A 23,743-nucleotide genomic window follows, 5' to 3' on the forward strand; every position below is an offset into this window, starting at 1 on the left:
GCTGTGTCCACGTGCAAAATTTTCTGTGTTCGGACATTGGTGTGCGAGGAAGCTTTCGAATTCTTGGTTGCGAGTGCTGCGTCTCGCAATGTTGCGGAACCGAAAACCGCTGACGCTCGGAGAAAAGCTTCGCATAATCGAGGAGGCGGAGAAGCGGAACGGAGCAACAAAGGCCAGCATTGCCCGCGACCTGAACATTCCCGAGTCGTCGCTGAAAACGATCCTCGCGAAGAAGGACAGCATCCTACTAAATGCGGCAAAGTTCGGCCTGAACAGGAAGGCCGCGAAAGATGGCAAATATGCTGCCATGGAGAAGGCCCTCGTTGAGTGGTTGCGTCAGGCCCGCAGTTCAGTAATTGCTGTGGATGGCGCAATTTTGAAGGAGAAGGCTGAGACAGTTGCATTGCACTGCGGCATTGACGACTCTAAAGCCTCCAATGGCTGGTTGGATCGCTTTAAAAAACGCAGTGGAGTTGTGTACAGCCGCTGCTGTGGAGAGAGCGCGTCAGTCAGCTCCGACACTGTAGAAAAGTGGACTGCATTGCTGCCGGAATTTATACGGGAATACAAGCCGTCCAACGTGTTCAACGCGGACGAAACTGGATTATTTTATAATATGCAGCCAGAACAGACATTGGCATTCAAAGGAGAGAGCTGTCACGGGGGTAAGCGAAGCAAAGAGCGTGTTACCGTATTGCTTTGCGCTAATGAAGACGGCTCTGAAAAGCTTCCTGCCCTCGTGATCGGCAAGTTTGAAAAGCCGCGATGCTTCAAGAATTTGAAAAGGCTGCCATGCCAGTACACGTTCAACCGGAAAGCCTGGATGACGGCTGCTATGTTTTCTACATATCTGCAGCAGCTGGACTCCAAAATGGGGGCTAAGAACAGAAAGATTCTTCTTCTGCTTGACAATGCGCCATGCCATCCATCAGATATGTCGCATTTGAGAAATGTGAAAGTTGTATTTCTGCCCCCCAATTGCACTAGCCAGCTGCAGCCACTTGACGCTGGCGTCATCAAGTGCATGAAACACAAATATCGGAAGTTTCTGGTGCAGCGTCGGCTGGCGGGCATGGAACGCAAGCAGTTGGATAAGAAGCTTTCTGTGCTTGATGCAATGCACTACATTGCTAGTGCATGGGACGCAGTCACGCCAGAAACTATCGCCAACTCCTTCAGGCACTGCGGCTTTAATAGAAGTGGTGCTTGTTCTACCAGTGAAGCTGCACTGCCTGTTGACGATGAACCAGAGTTCGGCAGCCTGGAGCTGCCTGGATCTTTCGCGGACTATGTTGGTGCCGACGACGACGTTGCAGTGTGCAGTGAAGTGTCGCTGGATGACATTATCGAAACTGTGCGTCCCGACACTGCGGGAACTTCCGACGAGGAAGAGATGGACGACGCTGCAGAGGCTAGCGTGTCCGTTCCGACTTACGCGGACGTGTTGTGCTACGTCGACCACATTCGGCGGTTTGCTTGCGCACGCGATGAGATCGGCAACTTGCTGCCAGATGTTGCAGCTATCGAAAGAAAGCTGATGCGTCGTGGCTGGGCAAACTCTCAGAAGAAAATCACAGATTTTTTTAAAAGGTGAGAAATAAAGGTTCGTTCACACCTCCGATAAAATGCGTGGTTGTCATTTTTTCAATTAATTTAATCTACGTTCCTCGGAGCAGCGTAGGTTTGTGCCGCGGACTTTCTTAGGCATTATGTGCCCGCTGTTGTGGGGCAAAAATGACCGTCACTGCCTATATTCTCGGTTTTTCGATTATACGACGCCCGGATTATACGACGATTTTGCGCGGTCCCCTGAAAGTCGTATAATCGAAGTTCCACTGTAATAGCTTTCCACCACAGATGCTCCAAGCTGCGCCTGAGTGGACACACAGATAAAAGCATTGCTTGCACATGGGGCCTCTGTGCGCCATTGATATAGTCTGGTTATCCATTTTTTGTAGTTTAGGGCACGTGTAGCTTTTGTGTACTTAAAGATCAAATTTCTGGGCACACCGCTTTCGAGTATAGCAACTGCCAGCAGTCTGAGACGGTGCTTTTCTTGTGAAAAACTTTGAAAACTCACCACGTCGAGGTGACATGGATGCCGCATTGTCTGTTTCTACTCTGGTCTTGAACTGCTTTGTGGCGGTGAGCGACAAAACTGGCGTGACTGCTGGCTCCCTGCGTTCTCGGCAGGCATGAAAGTACATGGGAGGCTATGGCTTGGGGATGGAGGGGCTGCATGATTTAAAACTACCAAATAGGTCCAACAGATTTTGGAATAAGGGAAAGCATTAAGAAATTTAACTTGAGGTGCTTTAGTTGCAGAGGGACCTTCTAGAAAAACAGAGGAATTTGTGATTGTGTCCTAAGTTGCTATGAACTTGGAGAATATAGAAGAAAATTTTTGCAATTTACTTGCAAGGACCTGCAACGTATGCTTGTTTGCTTGTGGTAAGCTATTTGTTGGCTGTTTAGTGGTTTAGTATATCTGAATGCCAGAATTAAGCTGTCTGGGATGTTCAGAATACTGTGTGGCATGTGAAAAGAAAAATGGGGTAAACCATTACGAGGTGAAACTGTCTTGTCAGCTTGCTTTCGTTGTAATATTCAGCATCAGTGCTACAAAATTTACTTGAACCTAACGAACCCTCCCTCCTTAATAGTAACCACGCGTGGGAAAAAGAAGTGACACAAAATTTTTCTCTTTTTTTATCTGTTATATAGACTGACTCTGTAAGCACCGTATAATGCCTCATTTCCTTGAACACCCAACAAAACACAAATTACAATATCTCTTTTAAAGTGTGACAAATTTCTCGGCATAGGTGTTGCTTACAAGGGCAACTTTTGTATGTTACGAAAATTGGGAAGAATTGGGTACCCCGCTCACGTTGTATAACTAATGCATGGGTCAGTGCAGTGGTCGTAGCTGCATTATTGTCGCCTTGTTAAAAGCATCAGATTGTGAGATAATAGTGGAGATAAAGTGGGATGGACGAAGGACGCTGTGCATTCTAACAGAAGTGACAGCAGGGTACCAAGCTTACTATACCATAGAGAATGGGGAAAAGCATAGAGTGAAAGGAAGAAATATGGGTAAGGCTGTGTCTGTCAATACTCTGTTTCATACATCAGGTGCAGCGCTATGGAAGCTAGTGAGACTTCTTGCGGCAGATGCGTGCGCACCTAGAAATAGTTCAACAATTTTACCTCCTGTAATGCTTTTTTTTTTTCATCTTTAGACTCAATAGTAAATGAAGATGCTTTGTGCCTTAGAAATAAACAAATCCCGTTATTTATAAGGTTGTCAATAGGTTGTTCTGAATCGCTTAGCGTCTCTTTGTTTTCATATCATGGCCTCCACGATCAGTTGCATTAGTGCACAGTTGGAGCCAGTCGCGGAGGCCACGTATACAATGAAAAAATCGAAGTGCTAGGTGCGCGGACTTGCACATTTTGCTGACCGAACTTCTTGCATAACTTCCGCTGCATTGCAGCTGATGTATGAAACGGAGTATAGCTTTTGGCAAAATAGGGTCGCTGCGTGGCTTATGGCCATCAGACCAGGCTGACCCTGACCAATGCTTGTGTTAGCGGTTTCTAACCGCTACCTTCAATCTTCGTAATGTGCAGGGCAGGTATTTCATACATCCTAGTGCCTTTTCACGCTTCGTCAGTTGTCAGAATGACCATCTGCCCACTTTATCAACTGGATCAGCTAACCGTGAATGATGGATGATAGAACTAGCATAGAATTGAGAAGAAAGCATTGCCTGAAAATAGTGGCCCACAAATGCCTTGTAAATTAAGTTTAATACACATTTTAAAACTGTTACATTATAAGCTAATGTAACGGGAGATTCTTTTGCACATTCAAGAAATTGTCTAGAGAGTCTACAGCTATCTGATAAAGGAAAAAAAAATAGGATACAAAACTTTTCTGTTGATACCGATTAAACCATAATTTTCAGATGCCTCAAGCTTAACTGTATTTACTATGTATTGTGAAATTCTCGCAGCAGGGCCTACCTTTTGTGATGTCCCAGAATTGCTGGCTAAAAAGAAATCTTTGAGTACAAGATAATCTGGAGTCCTTGAATTAAGGGCAGTTTACTTTCTTGCTTGTTGGAACATGTGTAAAAATTTGTTACATAAACTTTATGGATTGCAGTTGACAGCACTGAGGCAGTCCCTTCCACGAAATGCACGTGTCATCTTGAGTGAAGCTGACCTTCTGACACTTTCAAGCTCACTGGAAGGAGCCTCCCAGATTGCCCTTGAAGAGCAAACTGGTAACAGTGGCGAGGACCCCATGGGACAAGATGTGCTGCTGTCATCAGACCTGTCAGAAGATGCCACTTGCTCGGCCGTTGTCACTGTGTCACAGGTGTGTTAGCTTAGTTATTCAACTACCATTTGCACTTGTACTTAAGGTTCAGCATTTTGGATTTCTAGTTCTTGCAAAATTATGTATGTTCTTGCATGTGTTTGTTTGTGTGTGCATATATATACACACACAAAACATAAATTTCGGTGGGTTTGAACTTAGAGCTGTGCGAATAGCAAAATTTTGGGTGCGAAGTGAATTTGAATATTGAAGTGGGAGTGCGAATTGAATCGAATATTTTTCGAACATTTCTGGAATATTTTTCAAATACTTCGAAGCAAAATTGCAGAAAAAAGAGTTAGAGAGGATTCCTAAGCATATTCTTATGAGATAGCAACATGAAAGTGTTTCTTTTCGCTAGGTTGATGAAGCACCGGCGGGGTGGTGTTTCATAGTTGTCTTATCAAGAATGAGGCAATGTAGATGCTGAATTGTATTTATGTACATGATTTGGTGCAATCAAAGTGTTGCCGACAATACTTTACACGTGATAGGCAAAGATGCCATTTCCTCAGCCTCTCCTCCTCTTTCAGCTTCTGTGGAAGCCCAACTGATGTGGCGGACAAGGGTGTGCTCCCTTCAAGTCCGGAGTTCCAAATTTGCCTCGTAGACGTCGATATATAAGAACATCTGAAATTTTGGATGCTAAAAAGCTTCGGCTTCCACTTTTTTGGACTTTCTGCCCAAATTTCAAGTCCAAAACAGCATTAATTGAGCCCCCATCTCTGCCACATCTTTTATCTCCATGTTGGAACCAGCTTTTCTTGAGTTAAAGGGGCCCTCCAACACTATTCAACTCCCCATTTTTTACTTGCGGGTTGCGTAGACTGATGGCTGGGGATAACTTTAGCATATGTCTAAGCACCAATATCAAATGATTTAGTATTTTAATCACGCGTTGAAGTCGCTACATCGCTGCTGACCGCATCAGCGCGTAGTGGCGCTTGCCAGAACTATTGCGGGCGGAAATGACGACGATGAGCGCCAGCCTATGATTGGATAAATGTAACGTTAGAAGTGATTGTGGCATAGCATCAAAGTTGACATTAGTATTGTGTTTCGTTTTTCTTTTCTGTGTTTTTTCAATGAACTCCAAATAGCCGCCGTCGCAACAAAAATATCACTACAACCACAAAGTACGACAGAGGCGCTGGCTGCCATTTCGCCTCTGGTTTCTTTTTGCCTGCGCCGGTCGGATGTCCATATGAAACGCTTGTCCCTCTTCCTTCTTTTTGCGTCTGTACGTTTGTGAGCTGCCTCTTTCCGCATGTGTGGTAGGCTCATGATTGTTGTTGAAACGGTGCAAGTAATCCTCTTCATTGAATTGTTGTCGCTGCACAGTCGGGCTGCTCACCGAACAACCCGCGTAGGGGTGACCGTGTTTAACCCCCTCATGCCGCTCCACAAATTCCCTTCTCAGAATGAGGGGAGGGAATGACATGGCATGTCGTTGTAAGGAACAGCAGACAAAGCCATGCCAGCCACGCTTCGAAGCAGTAGCGCCCGCTCAAGTTCTGACAAGTCAGGTGTCAGGAACCACATTTGTTACTATGGCAACGACGTCAACAATACGTCGGAAAGGAAAAGCAACAATGGTGTGCGAGCTTCCCCTACGTAAGAGCTTTCAGCCCATTTCATTGGAGCGCCATCCGACGTCGCAGCAGTGTGTGAAATGTGGTCACGTGACCCCGCGAAAATCGAGTTGAGGGTAGGCATTTTTTTTCTTGTATTTTGAATTTTCTAAATTGAATAACTTTGTACTGCATGCCGCTATCGCTGCCGTTCTTGCTGCACTAATTCGTCCGTACTTCAGTCTACGCAATCCACGAGTAAAGAATGGGGGGTTGAAGAGTGTTAGAGGGCCCCTTTAATACTAGGGGGTGTGCGAATAGTGAAATTTCATCTTGAATCGAATAGTGCCGAATAGTGGCCGGAAATGTCGAATATCGAATTGAATATAGAGTACAAAGGATTTTATTGAAAATTGAAAGAAAGGACAACAGTAAAGTTGTGCTTCATCGTCATGAGTGCTCCGGGCCCAAAAGTTTTCGGGCGCGCGTTCACAGCAGCGTTTCAACTGTGCGCCGGAACGATGGGAGTTTTCGGTGCGGCAGTGGCAACTACACAGCGTGAACAAATCTTCACATGTCAAGCCAATCAAAGAGGGTTTCGCGGGCCAAAGTAGGGACGTTTTACGGCGCTTGCTGCATACGCGACCAAACTACGCAAGAAGTCCATGCCTTCGTTTAGGAATCGCAGTTGAGAAGGGTTTGACAGTTCTCATGGCTGTTCCTTTTGCTTGCGGAAATGGCATAAATCTCCTTTAAAATAAACATGCGCTCGCTTTGAACCAGCATATCGGTGAAAGTTTTAACGAAAGGCCTACTGTAACGACGTTAGCGTTAGTTTTAGCCACCCCACCATAACCAAGTTGCACCGTTGGCCTTTTTTGCGTTTTAGATATTCGTCATGTCGAATTATTCTAAACTTCGAATACAAGGTATTCGAAAGTCGAATCGAGTTATTCGATCAGGTATTATTCGATTTGAATTCGAAACTCGAATATTCGCACACCCCTAGTTAATACATTTGCGACCGTAACGGAGCTTGAAAGACAGCTTTGCCGCAATACCGGGGTGTGATGAGGTGAAGCATATTGAAAATCTAGGGACCACTTTCAATCGGACGTTGACTTTTTTTTTTTTTTTTAAGAAGCGCAAAATGACACGTCATTTTGGGCTTCTCAAAAGATGAACCGTTTCAAACTAGGCCAAGTAGCCGTATTGCCGGACGTTGACTGTGTCTTGGCAAAGTTCGACCGTAACGGAGCTTAAAGGCAGCTTTGCCGCAATACGAGATTGTAATGAGGTGAAGCATATTAAAAATTTGAAGGGGTCACTTTCAATCGGACGTTGACTGTATTTGTTTTGGGAAGTTCGAATAGTAAAATTCCAGGGCAAATCGAATCAAATAGCAAACACTATTCGAAAAATATTCGAAATTTCGAATACTCGCACACCCCTAGTTTGAACCCCTCAAACCAACCTCCTAGCTCCGCCACCGCCACCTTGTAAAAACAAGAGGTTTGTGCTTGAAGTTGTCATTTTGCTTGGCTCCCGCCATGGTGTCTGAACAGCTATGGCACTGCACTGATAAGCATGAGGACACAGTTTCAATTTCCAGTCGCAGCGACTGCATTTATATGGGAGAAAAAATGCAAGAACAATGACGTGCTTGGATTTAGTTGGACATAAAAGAACCTAGACAGTCACTACTGCATGCTTCATAATCATGTCACGTGGCTTTGGTGCCTAACGCTATAGAATTATTCATTTTGCTTGCTGCCAACATTTAGGGAGAACAGCATGTGTTTGTTTAGCACCACATTTGATGAAACTGTATAGGGGAGTGTGAATAGTGAACTTTAGAACCGAATCAAATACGAATCTAATTGTGATGACATTGAGTCAAATATGAATTGAGTACTATTCAAATAGTTTCCAAATAGTAAGGCAACCATTTTCAAACAGCCCAAGAATTCCACAACATTTTATTTCAAGGAAATATTCAGACTTTAACAAAGGAACATTACGATTACTTTTAACTGAAAAAAATAATACCGTAATTAAGAAAACTGAGATAAGCTCGTATACAGCAGTGACTAGAGCCTTCTAGATATTTTGTAACTGCAGGCTGAAATACAGCAGTGACTAGAGTATTCAAGGTGGTACTTTGTCACCAGCTGTTAGATAAAACCGATACATAAAAATTATTCAATATTGAACCAAACGTCACACATGCAGCTAGATCTGTAATGACACAGATAAACCAGTTATCACAGCATGGGCCTTAGCACAGAAAGGAGGTAAACATTGTTGTTGAATATTGTGCCTGCAACAGGGATGCAACAGCTGCACCAATTGCACCAAATTGATACAATTCCGTACTTTTGCACCAAGCTGAGCCAAAACCGTGAAATTTGTTAAAATTGCACCACGCTGCGCTAAAATTTTCTCAGTTGCGCAAATTTCAGCGAGAAATGGAGGCCACGTTGGACATCTGCAGTGTGGGCATTGTCATCTAATACAGATGCGCAGACCCTAACCACCCACGAAAGAAAAGAAAAAAGTTAGTTTCACCGGAAGAATGAAGCAATGAATGCGATAGCAACAAATTGTAATGCTGTACGAAGTGAGGCTGGCAGCAAACTTTTTTGTATCCGATCTCGCGTAACCCTGCAAAACGTTGGTGAAGAGAATACGGCGTTTCCAGGGAAAGATGCTCTTTCTCCACAGTGTCTTCGCATTGAGGGCACAGCACGTAGCAGGAAATACGAGCCGCCCACTGATGGCTGCCAAGATAGCGTGCGCGCCAGTGTGATCGCGACCGCACCCTTAGAATCAAAGTTTTCAAAAGTTGCTGCTCGAGCGACAGCCCCCCCCCCCCCCTGCCCGCCTCTTGCGTTTTCATGCTCGTTCAAGACGGGCAGCTCGTTTTCTCTATGCTTCGATGGCAGGCTTACTGAGCGGAGTGGTGTTATCGCATGTGCCCTCCGAGCAACGGAGGTGGGCTGACTCGTTTGATATCTGTTTCAGCCGCGTTCGTCACACGCACTCGCGCGCTTTTACCCATGGTAGAACATACTATACACAAGGTTATGTTATCAATTTGGTCTTTATACGGGAGCTGCCGTCAAAAACTCGTCGAGAGTGTCCATATAATTGCTATTGCAATAGAAGAGGACAGTAGTTCTCAAATTTCCTGTTTGATTGTTTTATTGCGTGCAGAACGATTTTTAAGCCACTTTTGCTGCAGTACACCGGTGTCCTGCGGAAAAGCATACTGAGATTTAGAAGGGGCTATTAGAGGGGGGGTGGGGTACTAGCTGTCAGGGACACCGCACGTTTTGTTCCTTAATTACTCATTCGTGCACGCACCGTGTAATTACGAGTACTAGTATGATCGCTGACGTTTAAAAAATTATTGGCAATTATTTGGAGCTGCTGTGTAAACAATAGACAAAAGCGTATGCCAGTTTTCTTTTTTCGTCACCCCCACTTGCTCCTGCTTCACGAATCTCCCAAATATACAGGTTTGCAGGTCCACATTAGCATTTCCAGTGCTTGTCGAATATTTTGACAGGTCCTGCAAATGCTAATGTGGACTTAGTCATTGTTCGCACTGGGGAGTGGCTCAACACACTGCTTTTATTGAAATAGCAGTGTTCACGTGCACTGTGCACAAATTAGCTGATGTTGAATGGTTTTTACGTATTTTTCTTTTCTTTTCTAAAAGTAAGCCTTCTCTGTTATACTGCTCCAAATTTGGGATTTCGGGCTAAAAAATTCAGGGTTTTTTTTTTGCAACCTGCTCCAAATTTGGATTTTTGTGATCCAAAAGCAACATTTTGCTGCTCCAAAAATTGCTCCAAATCCTATTTCGGCTGTTGCACCCCTGCTGCGAGAACAATTTATGCAAACACAGATCTTACACCTGTCGTTATTCGTGTAAATGTACATAGTGAGAGCATGTGAAAGAGATTTTCGATCTATCACCAAGGGCCTGGCCAACAAAAACTCCAACCTTGTGATGACACTAGTGGATTGACGACACTCTCGCTTCAGCGACCCTGCAGTTTTAAGCAAAAATGCGTCCATACAGAAATCAGTGTAGCGTCGATAGTCCCATAAAAGCCAGAGCTACATGCATCTTGGTAATTCAATGATTAAAACAAGAACAATTACCCCGTGCTGTTCCGTTTCATTTCTTCGGGGTTTTCCTGTTGGCAGTGATTGCTAGAAAAATATTTGGTTTTTCGAATATGCGCCATTTGATTTGTTATTCGAAATTTTCTAATATTCGCACACCCCTAGAATTGTGTGATCAGTTTATGCATGGAAAATTCTGAATTGTCTTGGTACCTTGTATGGTACCTTGTATGTCTTGCTCACCAGTTTGCGTGAATGTAATGTGAATTCCTTTTGTGAAATTAGCAGCTTAGAAGTAACTCCTGTTGTATTTGAAGCCATGCTTTGTAGTTAGTGTAAATTCTTTGTGTTTGAGGTGCTGTTGAGCACATAAAAACAACATTGTTTCACATATTTTTCACTCTCAGTGTAAGAGTGCGGCATACATTTAAAAATATTTCCTTACAGGCAACTTTAGAAGGGGACCAGGCTGAGGCAAATACCAGTCCAGTTTCTTCTCTCTCAGTTTACACTCGGCCATTGAATTCGATGACCACAACTGGACTGACCCAAGACCTTGTGGCTGTGGAGAAGATGACTGCTGGTGTGAGTTGAAAACAATATTAATCTCATCATAACTACCATCATACGTGAATTTAGTAAACCATATGACAAACAGTACAGCTAACTAAAATAAGCCTTCTGGTTCTGGCTCCTGTCCATGCTGACATTTACTTTTAATTTGACTGAAGACTGCTTAAATGTGAATAAGGATGTGATCTATGTTGTTTCATAATGGTATTGATTATTGGTGACACACATTTTCACTTTGAATATGGCCAAAGGCAGGCCAGCCATCGGGGATTTTGTTGGGAGATAGCATGTTTCCAGTGTTGTTGTCTGTAGAGATGCTGCTTATGTTACGGTCCCAATTGGGGCACCTTGCACACAACATAAGACTGTAATACAAAGAAAAAGGAAAGAGCCCAGACAAAGGCATGCTAGGCAGCACGTTTTCTTCTTCTTCGGATAATAAGTCATTTCGACTGGATGATTAGTGTACCAATGAGTAGCACATTTTGCGATTTGTGGCAGTCTCCAGTTGCTGGGCTTGGCTTGATTAATAGATGTGCGACGCGACCAAGTACTGCCTTCAAATCAGTGAATGTTTAGCCGTAGAATAATGGGGCCAGGAGTCACATTTATTCCTTTACTCATTCATTTATTCCACACAGGTTTCACAGCTTGTGCGCACTGTGTATATGCATAGAGAAAGTGAAGCCACCTATTGTTAGAATGTGAAATGATTTCAGCAGTGAACTATTGGAGCTTAACCAGGTAGATGATATGAAAGAGCTCACCAGAAAGTACAAAGCAATGTAATGCAACAACTAGCATTTGTACATCGCTACAGGTGAGCAGTGCACTCCAAGGAATTCCTATACCAGATTGCTTTGTGGGCTTCCACCATGAAATGACAGTAGAGCAGAGGAGGAGAGTCCTCTGCAGCAGTGATGCCCTTGAAATTGCATAATCTGGATTTGGCTGCTATCCACTGGTCAAGCTGATGCAGGACAAAGCTGTTTCAAACCAAGTACTTGCTTAGCTCAGCCAGACTGGATTGCACAAGCACAAGCTTGTATTGCAGCAAAAGCTCTACACAAATGCACATCGCTGCTTCTGCTACGTAGTGCAGGTACTGTGGTCACCACAGTATGCCGCCGTTGCCAAGCTCTACAGCCCCATATGCTGTAGCCTCAGCATCCTAGAAGTGCCTGTCAAAATCCAATTTCACACTCGTATTATCAGATTTTAGCAAAGGCGCAATCATACTTAAACATATCACAATTCATTACAGTCGACTCTCAGTAAACGGAAATCTCTGAAATGGAACTTCTGCTTAAATGGAAAAAATGCCTCCAATATGACTGGTTTTGTACTTGCATTCTGCATCCCTGTTCATCTCTTAGTTAACAGAACTCCTCCTAAGTGGAACATTTTCCTGTCCCCTTCAGGTTCCGTTTAATGAGTCTACTGTACTTGTATGGGGCAATTGTAGAAAATGGACATAGAAAAACATCACCCCAAAAATGTATTATGCAGAATCCTATTAGCAAAATTCAGCTGTGCTATTATTACTGGATTCAATACTTTGGTTGATTGTGACAGGCCTGTTTAGATTCTTAATTCAGTTTGTATAAAGGGTTTGTTCAGAACTAAGTATTACAAAGTATAAATGTGGTTCCCTCTTGCAGGAGAGCACCGTGATAGAGATGTTGCCTTCTGGTGACCTGATGGCTTCAGAGCTCCAGGTGCAAGTTGATGAAAAAGGAGTTGAGTTCATTGTTGCCAATACTGCTGAGCTCAAGGAAATACCACAGCCCACTGTCCAAGCTGCAGCAACAAGCGTCAGCCGGGGCAAGCGGCGGAACCAAGTGACCTCAGAAACTCCTTCCCAGAAAGGGGTGGGTGACTGCTGCACTTGTGACCATAGTTAACTGAATTGTCTGTTTGAATGCAACTGTGGCCTTTTTGTGTGCATGTGCGTGCGTGTGCTTGTACGTGCGTGCATATGTGTGGTTGTGCTCACTGAAGTGTTTCCAAACATACAGGCTCTTGTTTCTAGAAAGACCCTGTAGTGTCATTTGTGGGTACTGCTAGCAGCGTCAGAGGTCAGACAGATTTTGATGACCTGCACAGGGTGCCCCTATGCCCATCATATGCCCAGGTACACTTGCTGAAGAGTTGCACGGAAAAATGTACATGCCTTGACGTGTTGGGTTTCAGGCTGCATACATGTAATACATAGCACGCTGCACGCCACACTACGAAATTTTTGGCAAAGCTTGGAAGCCATAGTCATCTAAAGCTTAAAGTATGAGAAGCCAGTCATTCATTGGCCCTCACAGATTCCACACAAAGGCTTCAAGGGCTGCAGTTATGAAAAAAAGAAAAGTTTGAAAGCATTTATGTCCAGCATGCATGTGCATGAAGGAGTAACAGTAGAAATCCAGCTGTACATTTTCATTTTATTACCTTAAAAAAAAACCCACGGGGACATTATATAAAGGGTGGGTGTACATTCATTATGCATTCATAAGGAATTGCAAAGTATGATCGTCATAAACGCAACACAAGGGGACATAGATACATAAGTCTTAAAAGCACATACTACGGGAGTAGCAGAGATACTGATCATGAACGACAAATGTTGTAGTTATTTAATCTGAAAGACAGCCTGTTATTTCTTTCATGAATGTAGGTGGACAGGCGGCCACACTCCCTAATTATCAAAGGGGGGCACCGAATCTGACCCATACCTTTACTCAGTCCGACCTGTACAGTCATTGTTTGAAGTGCAGGGTCATGGCCATGCAGGTTCTTGATGGTAATGGCCGCTGAGGAACCCTGATATTGCATTCCGAGAACTTCTTACTTCACACCTTTACCCCCGGGAAGCAGGGTACCAAAGGGAGGCCATTTTGAGAAGCACGTTGTCATTTCCACTTTCAATTGTGCATCTATTGCAGAGCTTGTTTTCTTTCGGGCTAGGCCAATATGGGTGGAAGAGGGGCACTGCGGTGAAACTTGCCCCCCCCCCCCCATTTCCCCCTCCTCTAATGGAGAACCCTGCACACACTGATGCACATTATGAAGTTTTGCTTTTCAGGGCTCCTTAATATGTGAAATTGGCAAATGTCACAAATGTTAAATTTAGTATTCATTTCATATGATTCTCGTGGAAGACTTCAGACAGTAGTTTTTAACAGCGTGTTAAAAAGCTGTCAGTCAAATTCATGGGGTGCTCACATATGCAACACATTTTTTGCTAATATACGCACGCTTCGCCAATCGGGCGAGCTTGTGTGCTGTGATACCATCCTATCACCTGGCGTTTGTCTGAGGCGCACTCGTAGGCGCTTTAACCAAAGAGGTGGTGAATGCATGAGTACCCCATTGTTGGCTATAAAAAAATTTGAACTCTGTTATCATAGTGTGTGGAAGGGCCTCCACTTAGGACTTCACATGTGTTTGATTTAGCAATAAATCCACAGCAAAGAACTAGATTAAAAAGTTTCTGTTACAGTCAAATCCCGCTACAACGAAATTGACGGGACGCGCGAAAAAGTTCGTTGTCGCGAAATTTCGTTGCAGCGAAATTTCATCTATAGACCACAAAAGTTAGGAAGATCTGATGATCATGACTCGTCCTTTGGTCCCGGCAAGCGCATGCATTGTCCTTTGCATTTAACTGTCGCTAACTCGGACGCACTTGGCCGCACACCGTGTGAATATATTTTCTCGCGTATAATTCGCACAAAATATACAGAAAATTTAGCGCTAAACTCGGGGTGCGGGTTATACGCGAATTTCGTTGCGCAAGTTGGCTTCACGGCAACGCAATGAAGGCGGCTTTGCGTCAATAGGCGAGTTATACACGTGGGTTATACACGAGCAAATACTATATGCAGGCTACCTACCCTCGAAGCCTGCCGAGCGCGTAGCGCCGCGAAGGAGCGTGCCAAAGTTCGGTAGAGGCTAAGTGAAAACGAAGTGCCGAAGCTCCGCACTACCACAGTCATAAGCGAGAGAAAGGAAAGTCGGAACGCTTCGTGCCGTTTTACGACTTTGTTGCCTTTAATCTTTCTTCCGGTGTGTTAGCTGCGTACTTCAGCATATTCGCTATCGATAATCGCGACGATAGCGACCGCGGTCTCTGCCGTGGTTTTCTGCGCAGCGCTTCCGGCAAACGGTAGCGACGGTAGTTCCGTTTTCAATCTGTGCGCGCTGGCCGTGCGTGTGCCTTCAGAACTGCGTCGTTGCTATCTGTGATCGCGTCTACCGTGGTTTTGGCCGCAGCATTGCATTGAGTCAGTGCGCGTACGTTCGATGGATGCGCGCGTACTTTTGTGGTTGCCCGTGATCGCGTCGACACGACCGCATTTGTATTCACAGCGGTTGCGGCAGAATGCAGTTACGCTTGGACTAGGCGCGCGCTGGCGGCGCGTGTGCCTTCAAAACGCCATGGATATCATTCACGATCGCAGGGCTTGTGACGACGAGCAGTAGTTTTGTTTTGAGTGCTACGTCAAAACAATGGCGGGAGTTCATCAACGATTCTTCCGCGGCCCGCACGCGCATCAAACCCGCCGGCAGCATCATGGCGGATGGACGATCTGTCGCCGAGCATCTCAGTGGCGAAAAATGTACCGGGATGTGCGTGAGGTGGCAGAAAGCATGTCTCCGATGAAGACGGGTCTTGCGATGCGGCCGCACGGCTCTGGCAACGAGAAATGGTCGAGTTTCTAGCGGAATTTCGCGGCAATCCTAGGCAAGCTCCTTTTCCTTATGTGGTGGCACTTGCGAAAACTTCGTTCAAGCGGAAATACCCAGAAAAAGTATTCGTTGTGACGAGACATTTTTCGCATTGTTTTCTATGGGCGGCTGGCGGGGAATCGAAAATTATTCGTTGTGGCGGAAATTTCGTTGTAGCGGTATTCGTTATAGCGGGATTCGACTGTAACTGCATGAGTGATTTGAAACAGATATACGAAAACTACCATTTTAAAAGGCCATGATTTGATATAACAAATCATATTACAAAGAATTGTAGTGGATTTCTGTAAGAAATCTTCAGGAAAGTTTCAAGATTAAATCTTTATTTAGTGAATATTAGCATTGCTGGCATAACACAAAAAAACAAAACTTTCATTTTAAGAATCAAAGTTGCACTATGCTAGCAAAGCAAAATTCTGCAGGGATAAAATGCTGCAGACTTGTAAGAGCCCTTGAATTTATTCCTTGTCTTGTCATACATCTGTGACTTCTCTGTCCATGTGCTCATGTCATCATTTGCCTTGTGTCTATGGCCTACAAATTTTGGCCACTCTTGCATCCTAAACTGTGCTGTGAGCTTACTGGTAACATGAAAGGGATTTTACTTGTGGAGCTGATACACGTTACATAGTGAGCAAGCAAGGTACTGCTTAACAAGTATTGGTACTAAGCACAATATGTTTAAATCAGCATGTTTTGTTGTTAATAGTGCCTCTTGTGAGAATTGAGAGCTAATTTTTATCTGTGTATTCTTTAAAAATGTAATATATTAGTGTGAGCAGAGAATAACAGTAAATTTACATATCACTAATCTAAACAGGGAAATACTTTTTATTATTTCCATGCTGCATTTATGGCAACTTTTTATGGTTTAACACTTTCGTGTCCGCAGAAAAATTAGTTGTTTTTGTGTAGTCTACTAAATATTTTTTTTCCTGCCACAGAAATTTAGTGCTGCTAAAGTATAGGGTATCAAATGATAGAGGAAGAATTGGTCTTTCCAACAGTTTTGATTTCAAGCAACTGATGTATATAGAATGTTATAAAAAAAATTATAAAAAAGAAAAGAGTAATAAAAAGAAAAAATTATAAGAACATCAATACTACTCTGCACAGGGTAAACATAAAGAAAAAAATCGAAATATATGTTTTGAACACAAAGCCCTTATAGAATAACACTGCAAATCTAATCTCTGTAAGTACAAAAGTTATTTACATACATTAGGGGTGTGCGAATATTCAAAATTTCGAATATTTTTCGAATAGTGTTTGCTATTCGATTCGATTCGCACTGGAATTTTACTGTTTGAACTATTCGAACTTTCCAAAAACAAATACAGTCAACGTCAGATTGAAAGTGACCCCTTCAGATTTTCAATATGCCTCACCTCATTACACTCTCGTATTGCGGCAAAGCTGCCTTTCAAGCTCCGTTACGGTCGAACTTTGCCAAGACACAGTCAATGTCCGATTGGAAGTGGTCCCTAGATTTTCAGTATGCTTCACCTCATTACACCCCGGTATTGCGGCAAAGCTGCTTTTCAAGCTCTGCTACGGTCGCAAATGTATTAAAGGGATGGTCCCATTAAATTTCGAGGCTATAACAAACCTGCTGTGGGTTTCCTCTGTATGCAAGGACATTCCACACGAAGGGTCGGACACAGCAGACGTTTAGAATATATTTTAATTCACTTCCAAAGTGTACCTAAATACCCATTCTCCCGATCGAAACCCATCGCTAGCGCGCCAACACTGACGTAGCTCTGTAGGAATGGCAACAAAAGTTGTAGTGATGTCACACCAGATCTGCTGTAGTGACGTGAGTGACCTCCGGACCTCCGCCACTCCGCAACGTGCGTACCGGCTGTAGTGAACTAGAATATATTCCAGTTCACTATAATACCGGCAAAGCATCGGTTGCTACATCACTCGCCGAGTTTCGATCGCTTCCTGGCTAAGTGCATCACAGCCTTGTGTGGTCACGTGACCAAGCCCCCTACACTTCTACGTCACTGCCCAACCTCGGCGCCCAGAAACCGAAACCGAAATTTGTCCACATCAAAAAGCGATATTAAATTATTTAGCGAGCATACATGAATCTTGGTGCGTGAGACATGCTTCCTGGAGCTATAGGAAACGCTTACAGCAAAGAACGCGCAAGCCACAAATTTGGTGGCACCACCTCTTTAACTCAAAGAAGCACTGGTTCCAACATGGAGATGAAAGACGTGGCAGAGGTGGGGGCTCAATTAATGCTGTTTTGGACCTGAAATTTGGGCAGGAAGTCTGAAAAATCGGAAGCCGAAGCTGTTTAGCATCCAAAATTTCACATTTTCTTGTATATCATAGTCTACGAGGCAGATTTGGAACTCCGGACTTTAAGGGAGCACACCCTTGTCCGCCACATAAGTTGGGCTTCCACAGAAGTTAAATGAGGAGAGGCTGAGGAAATGGCATCTTTGCCTATCACGTGTAAAGTGCTGTCGGCAACACTTTGGTTGCACCAAATCATGTACATAAATACAATTCGGCATCTGCGTTGCCTCATTCTTGATAAGACAACTATGAAACACCACCCCGCCGGTGCTTCATCAACCTAGCGAAAAGAAACACTTTCATGTTGCTATCTCATAAGAATATGCTTAGGAATCCTCTCTAACTTTTTTTTCTTCAATTCCGCTTTGAAGTATTCGAAAAAAAATTTTAGAAATATTCGAATTCGCTTCGCACCCAAAATTTTACTATTCGCACTGCTCTAACATACATACAAAAATATAAGCACTAGTGCTTATCATGCCACCGCGCGAAGCAGTTTCTCGACATGGTGAAACAGTTGGCTGCACATGTTTCGAAGAAAACATTTCTTCTTTTTGCTCAGCTTTCCTTTCTTCATAGCATAGTTTGCAGTTCTGGTATTTTTCAACTTTTTTTAGTTGGTGCTGGGCACACTGAGGTGCCTTCCCGTGTATTTGTTAAAATGAACAGTGTACCCCGTTTCCAAATCTGACAAAACCCATAACTTGTGTCCCAATATGACCACTCTGTCCCTCATGTACTGCTAAATACCAGACTGACCTTTACATTTCACCATTTTCTCATCTACGGAAGGGTTCCAACATGGTTGAAAAAATAGCGCGGATGAATCGTTCATGCGTTGCAGTAGACACACAGTGAACGTTCCCGTGGGATGCGACGGTCATCTTGTCGAGATCAGAGACACTCGAGAAGGCAAGCAATGCCTTGAACCTTTTCCGTGGCATCACTGACGGGGGAAGAAGGCCTGGAAATACGTGTCGTTTACTCCAATAGCAATGCAGGCGGGGGACTTGGACAATTCCCGTGTACACTAGAAGTCTGATGAACATGCGCATCTCCTCCTCAGTGACCTCCCTCCAGGATCCGTCCCTCTCATTGTGCGTTGGCTTTTCGAAAATACGCATCCACGCATACTTATTTGTGTAGTTGCATATCTCTGTGATGACTTCTGTGGTGAAAAGCAACATGGATAAGCCACTGCGTGGCACTCCGGAGCGCTAGGTCAAGCTACACTCCGAAAAGTCTTCGGCGCAGAGTATAGCGTGACTTGACCTAGTGCGACTCTGCTGGCAGAGTCGCACTAGGTCAAGTCACGCTACACTCCACGACTTCATGGTCAAGTCGTGCTACACTCCGTGACTTGCTGGCAAACAGAGCAAAAAATCGGTGAATTGACAATAATCATTATATATAAGCAATAGATATAGATGGTTATCAATTGATAAAATAATCGTTTTTTATAATAATCTAAGGTTTCTCATTTTTTTGTTTGCTATTTATTATTTGATGATAGATTCAGTGGTTCAAATGGACATGTTTCTTCACGTTTTGTTTGCAGAATAATGCAGATTACTGTGTGTCAGTGTAGTAAACAAACATTGAATATTTTTGCCCAATTTGTTTGTTGTAGGTGAAGACTCAGAAGTGCCCATTCTGCAGCAAGGCCTTCTGTAAAAACTTTGACCTTCAGCAGCACATTCGCTCGCACACAGGAGAAAAACCATTTCAATGTGTCATCTGTGGTCGTGGCTTTGCCCAAAAGTCTAATGTGAAAAAGCACATGCAAACGCACAAGGTAAAGAAAATGTTTTGCTCTTGTTGTCAGTGGAACATGCGTTTTTTCACTTTGTTGCACAGTATATGCAAAAAGTCAAAATGCTGTTTGCAACTAGGTTATGAACTTTTTGGCAAATATTCAGGTTGTTTCAAGAAATGTCCGAAAATCCTAAAAAAATAAGGGAAATGCAATATTTGCTAGTTGCCTTCATAATTACTTTTTCTGTGGTGGCAGGCATCTTAGCATGACTAGAGACGTCAATCAGGAATTTGACTTTTTAATTAGTTGAGACAGGCAGTCGGCTGAAATGGGAGGATTGGAGCCCTTCCTCTGAAGAGCCCATTACCACTTTGAGATTTCCGAAAAGCTGATGCTAGTCATTTTAGCATAGTGATGAAATCTAACCAATTTCACCTGTAAAACCAAAACTGAAACACAGAAGAGTGCAACCACCATACTCTTCCAAAACATCCAAAATGTGCTACCATTATCCCGGTTGCGGCGGCTGCATTTTCGATGGAGGCAAAAATGTTTGAGGCCCGTATACTTAGATTTAGGTGCACATTAAAGAACCACAGGTGGTCAAAATTTCCGGAGCCCTCCACTACGGCATCCCTCATAATCATATCATGGTTTTGGGACATTAAACCCCACATATTATTATTATTATTATTATTATTATTATTATTATTATTATTATTATTATTATTATTATTATTATTGAGCTACCATTTTTATATCAACCATCTATAGACGTGCTTTGTGGGTGTGCTGGCTGTGCTTGCAATTATAGCACGCATGTTGCACATACATTAACGAATCCAAAAGAACTAACGCCACTGAAATTGTTGTTTTGAACAGTGATGTCATTCTGGTCATCTGCTAGTTGCACTCATCGGTGCTTTGGTTTCGGTTTTGCCAGTGAATTTGGTCGAATTTCATTACTCCGCAATAGTTACCAGATGCCACTTCTTTTCGAAATGGCAATAATGAAAAAGTTAATTGAACTTCTTTAATTACTGCCATAATTGATGTCTGTAGTCATCTTAAGATGTCTGCTGCTACAGAAAAAGTTATTCCAAAGGCAGCAGACAATTATTTCATTTGGGGTCTTATTTGCTAAAGTTGTTTCTCTCTCCCCCTTATTCTTGGCGATTTTCAAACACATTTCTTGAAACGCCCTGTATGTGGTACAGCTACCAGAATGTGAACTGTGGGAACATTCATTAGTGAAACCAAAGTCATTGAATGCTTCTTATGGTCACGAAACTGCCGCGTCAGTTTCATATGGAGCCATCGGCCGCCGCCAGAAGCGCAGCTGTGCTTGAGAGGCGATGCGAACGCTGCTATCGCTGGGGTTGTGTATGAGACAGCCTCGGTGTTTTAGCTTTCTAAACTTCCGCAACAGTCGCGTTGCTTTCACACTTTTACTTTTAGCACTCGGCATGCATAAATACATTCCTGAATGCGTTTTCTGTTTTAAAATGAGCACCCGGGAGGAAAAAAAAACAGCATCGGACGCGTTATTCGAAGGTCGCAGGTTCGGTCCCTGCCGGCGGCAACCCATTACAGTAGCAGAAGTTCAAGCCGAACTACAGAAACTAAACACTTGTTCAGCCCCTGGTCCAGACGGGGTGCACAACAAAGCACTCCGCAATCTCGATGCCCAATCCATTGCCGTCCTTACTGATTACTTTAATGAGTGCTGGCAAAAGGGCACCCTCCCACCTCAATGGAAAGACGCCAAGGTCATCTTTATACCCAAACCTGGGAAACCTCTGCTTACCTCTAACCTCAGGCCCATATCCCTCACCTCATCTGTCGGCAAACTTATGGAGCATGTACTCCAAACCAGGCTTTGCCAGTACCTAGAAGGCAAGAATCTCATGCCCACTTGCATGTTTGGATTTCGTCCGGGTCTTTCCACACAGGACGTTTTCCTACAACTAAAACATCATATTCTCGACTCTAAAACCTGTGACACCAGAGCTATCTTAGGTGTAGACCTCACTAAGGCATTTGACAACGTTATACACTCAGCTATCCTACAGAACCTTGTAACTCTGGGAGTCGGTGCAAAGACGTACAACTACGTCCGAGACTTCCTCAGCCACCGCACAGCCACACTTACCTTTGGCGACTACAGCCTTCCGGGCATCACGCTTGGCGCACGAGGTACACCCCAGGGAGCAGTTCTTTCCCCTCTTCTTTTTAACATTGCGCTTCTTCATCTGCCGCAACAGCGGGCTCAGATCCCCAACATCCATTTTAGCTTCTACGCCGACGATATCACTGTCTGGGCAAACCATGGCAGTGACACCGAAATCGAAGAAAACCTACAACTGGCACTGACCACCATTGATACATATGTACGGGAGCGTGGCCTTACCTGTTCCCCTTCCAAATCAGAGCTCTTTCTCTACCGCCCGAAGCAATGTAATTCAGTCATTCCCCCCATCTCTCTCACGCTAGGTGACCATCCCATCCCACTAGTCTCTAAAATTCGTGTGCTAGGGCTAGTTCTCTACTCGCATGGCGCACACGGAGAAGTCATAAGGACTCTCCAAACACACGCTCAGCAGACCACTCGACTGATTCGCCGCATCGCGAACCGTCGGGCTGGCCTACGCGAGCGAAACACGCTACGCCTCACCCAGGCTTACATCATAAGCCGCACCACATATGCCCTCCCTTACCTACCCCTCCGACAGAAGGAGAGAGACCGGGTTAACGCGCTAATACGAAGTTGCACGAAAACGGCTCTACGACTTCCACCCAGCACATCCAATGCCCGACTCCTCAAACTAGGTGTACATAACACATTTGAGGAACTCGCGGAAGCCACCTTTACGGCACAAAGATCTCGTCTGTCTAATTCAGTGGCTGGGCGCACTCTGTTGTCCCAATTAAACTTAACCCCAATTACACACTCACCCGAGGGGGTCCCTCTTTCTTCTAACCTCCGCTCTCACCTCCACGTGCCCCCAATCCCGAAGAATATGCACCCTGTGCGAGACGAGAAACGCAGAACGGCAAAGGCTCGGGCCCTCGAGAAACAGTATAGCGAGGACCATGACGTGGTCTACGTGGACGCAGCGGAATACGCGTCAGGATCCCGTATGGCCCTGGCGGTAGCCGACAGTCAGGCAAAGCTTCTAACGTCGTGCTCAATCATCACCAATTCCTCCACAGAGGCAGAAGAGGCAGCCATCGCGCTTGCATTTGTTTCTACATCTGCCTCCACAATCATAAGCGACTCAAAATCAGCTATCCTGAACTATGCCAATGGCTCCATTTCCCGCACCGCTGCTCGCCTACTACGCTTCTGGCAGCCCCAGCGTTCCATAACACTCGTCTGGACGCCAGCACATGCCGGCCTCCCTGGCAACGAGGAGGCTCATTCCCTAGCCCGAGGTCTCACATTCCGGGCAGGAGAAATGGAGCCCCCTCCACCGGCCGAGGAGCGCCTGCTCTCCTTTCGAGATATTCTCTCGTACTATCGGGACCAACGAAGAGTATACACCCCCCCAGCCCCATCCCTAACCATAGCACAGGCCGCACATTGGCGACACCTACAAACTCAAACTGCTCCATACCCCATATTACTAAACGCCCGATACCCAGACCAATTCTTCTCTTCATGCAAACTTTGCGGCAAACCAGGAGATTTCCTACACATCCTCCTCACATGCCCCACCTTCCCTCATCCCCCATCACCGGCTGTGGCGGTGTCTTACTGGGAGTCCATCATGACCAGCACTTCTGCTTTCGATCAGCGCCGGATCATCTCCTGCGCGATGAAGAGGATTGCGCTTCAGGGACTTTCCTTCGCTTTGTAAGGGTGCCCCCTCACATTGAGGGAGCACCCACGTGCCATGTAGGGGGCTTGGCCCCCACGTTCACACACTGGCAATAAATGTTTCTACCACCACCTTATCTTTTCATCCACTTTACTTTCTTCACATTTATATCCCAATTATTACAAATAACATTTTCTATACTTTCGTTGGCATTACTGTCTGTTAGTTCTCATTAATATTGTGTCTAACAAAGACATGCAGCTCGCGGTGGTATCAGCCGAAAAATAAGAACATTCGGGGATTAACAAAAGAATACCAAGTTATAATTACGAACGCCATAGCGGGGGACTCATGAATGTTTTTCGCCACCTAGGATCCTTTTAGATGTACCTAATTCTCAGCGCACTGGTGGTGTTGCGTGTCAACCCCATCAAAATGA

The 23,743-nt window shown here is 44.5% G+C and overlaps 1 protein-coding gene across 2 annotated transcripts in view; it reads left to right on the forward strand.

Moving 5' to 3' along the window:
• Window positions 1-23,743, forward strand: part of LOC119407308 (zinc finger protein 341) — a 58,975-nt gene that overhangs the window by 15,253 nt on the left and 19,979 nt on the right. For both annotated transcript variants that reach the window (XM_037674230.2, XM_037674222.2), the window contains exons 4-7: window positions 4,172-4,387; window positions 10,543-10,680; window positions 12,330-12,539; window positions 19,358-19,522. In XM_037674230.2, the coding sequence (XP_037530158.1) occupies window positions 4,172-4,387; window positions 10,543-10,680; window positions 12,330-12,539; window positions 19,358-19,522 (729 nt within the window). The remainder of the gene's footprint in view (window positions 1-4,171; window positions 4,388-10,542; window positions 10,681-12,329; window positions 12,540-19,357; window positions 19,523-23,743) is intronic.

This window comes from Rhipicephalus sanguineus, chromosome 1, assembly GCF_013339695.2.
Source record: "Rhipicephalus sanguineus isolate Rsan-2018 chromosome 1, BIME_Rsan_1.4, whole genome shotgun sequence".
Classification (NCBI taxonomy): Eukaryota; Metazoa; Arthropoda; class Arachnida; order Ixodida; family Ixodidae; genus Rhipicephalus; species Rhipicephalus sanguineus.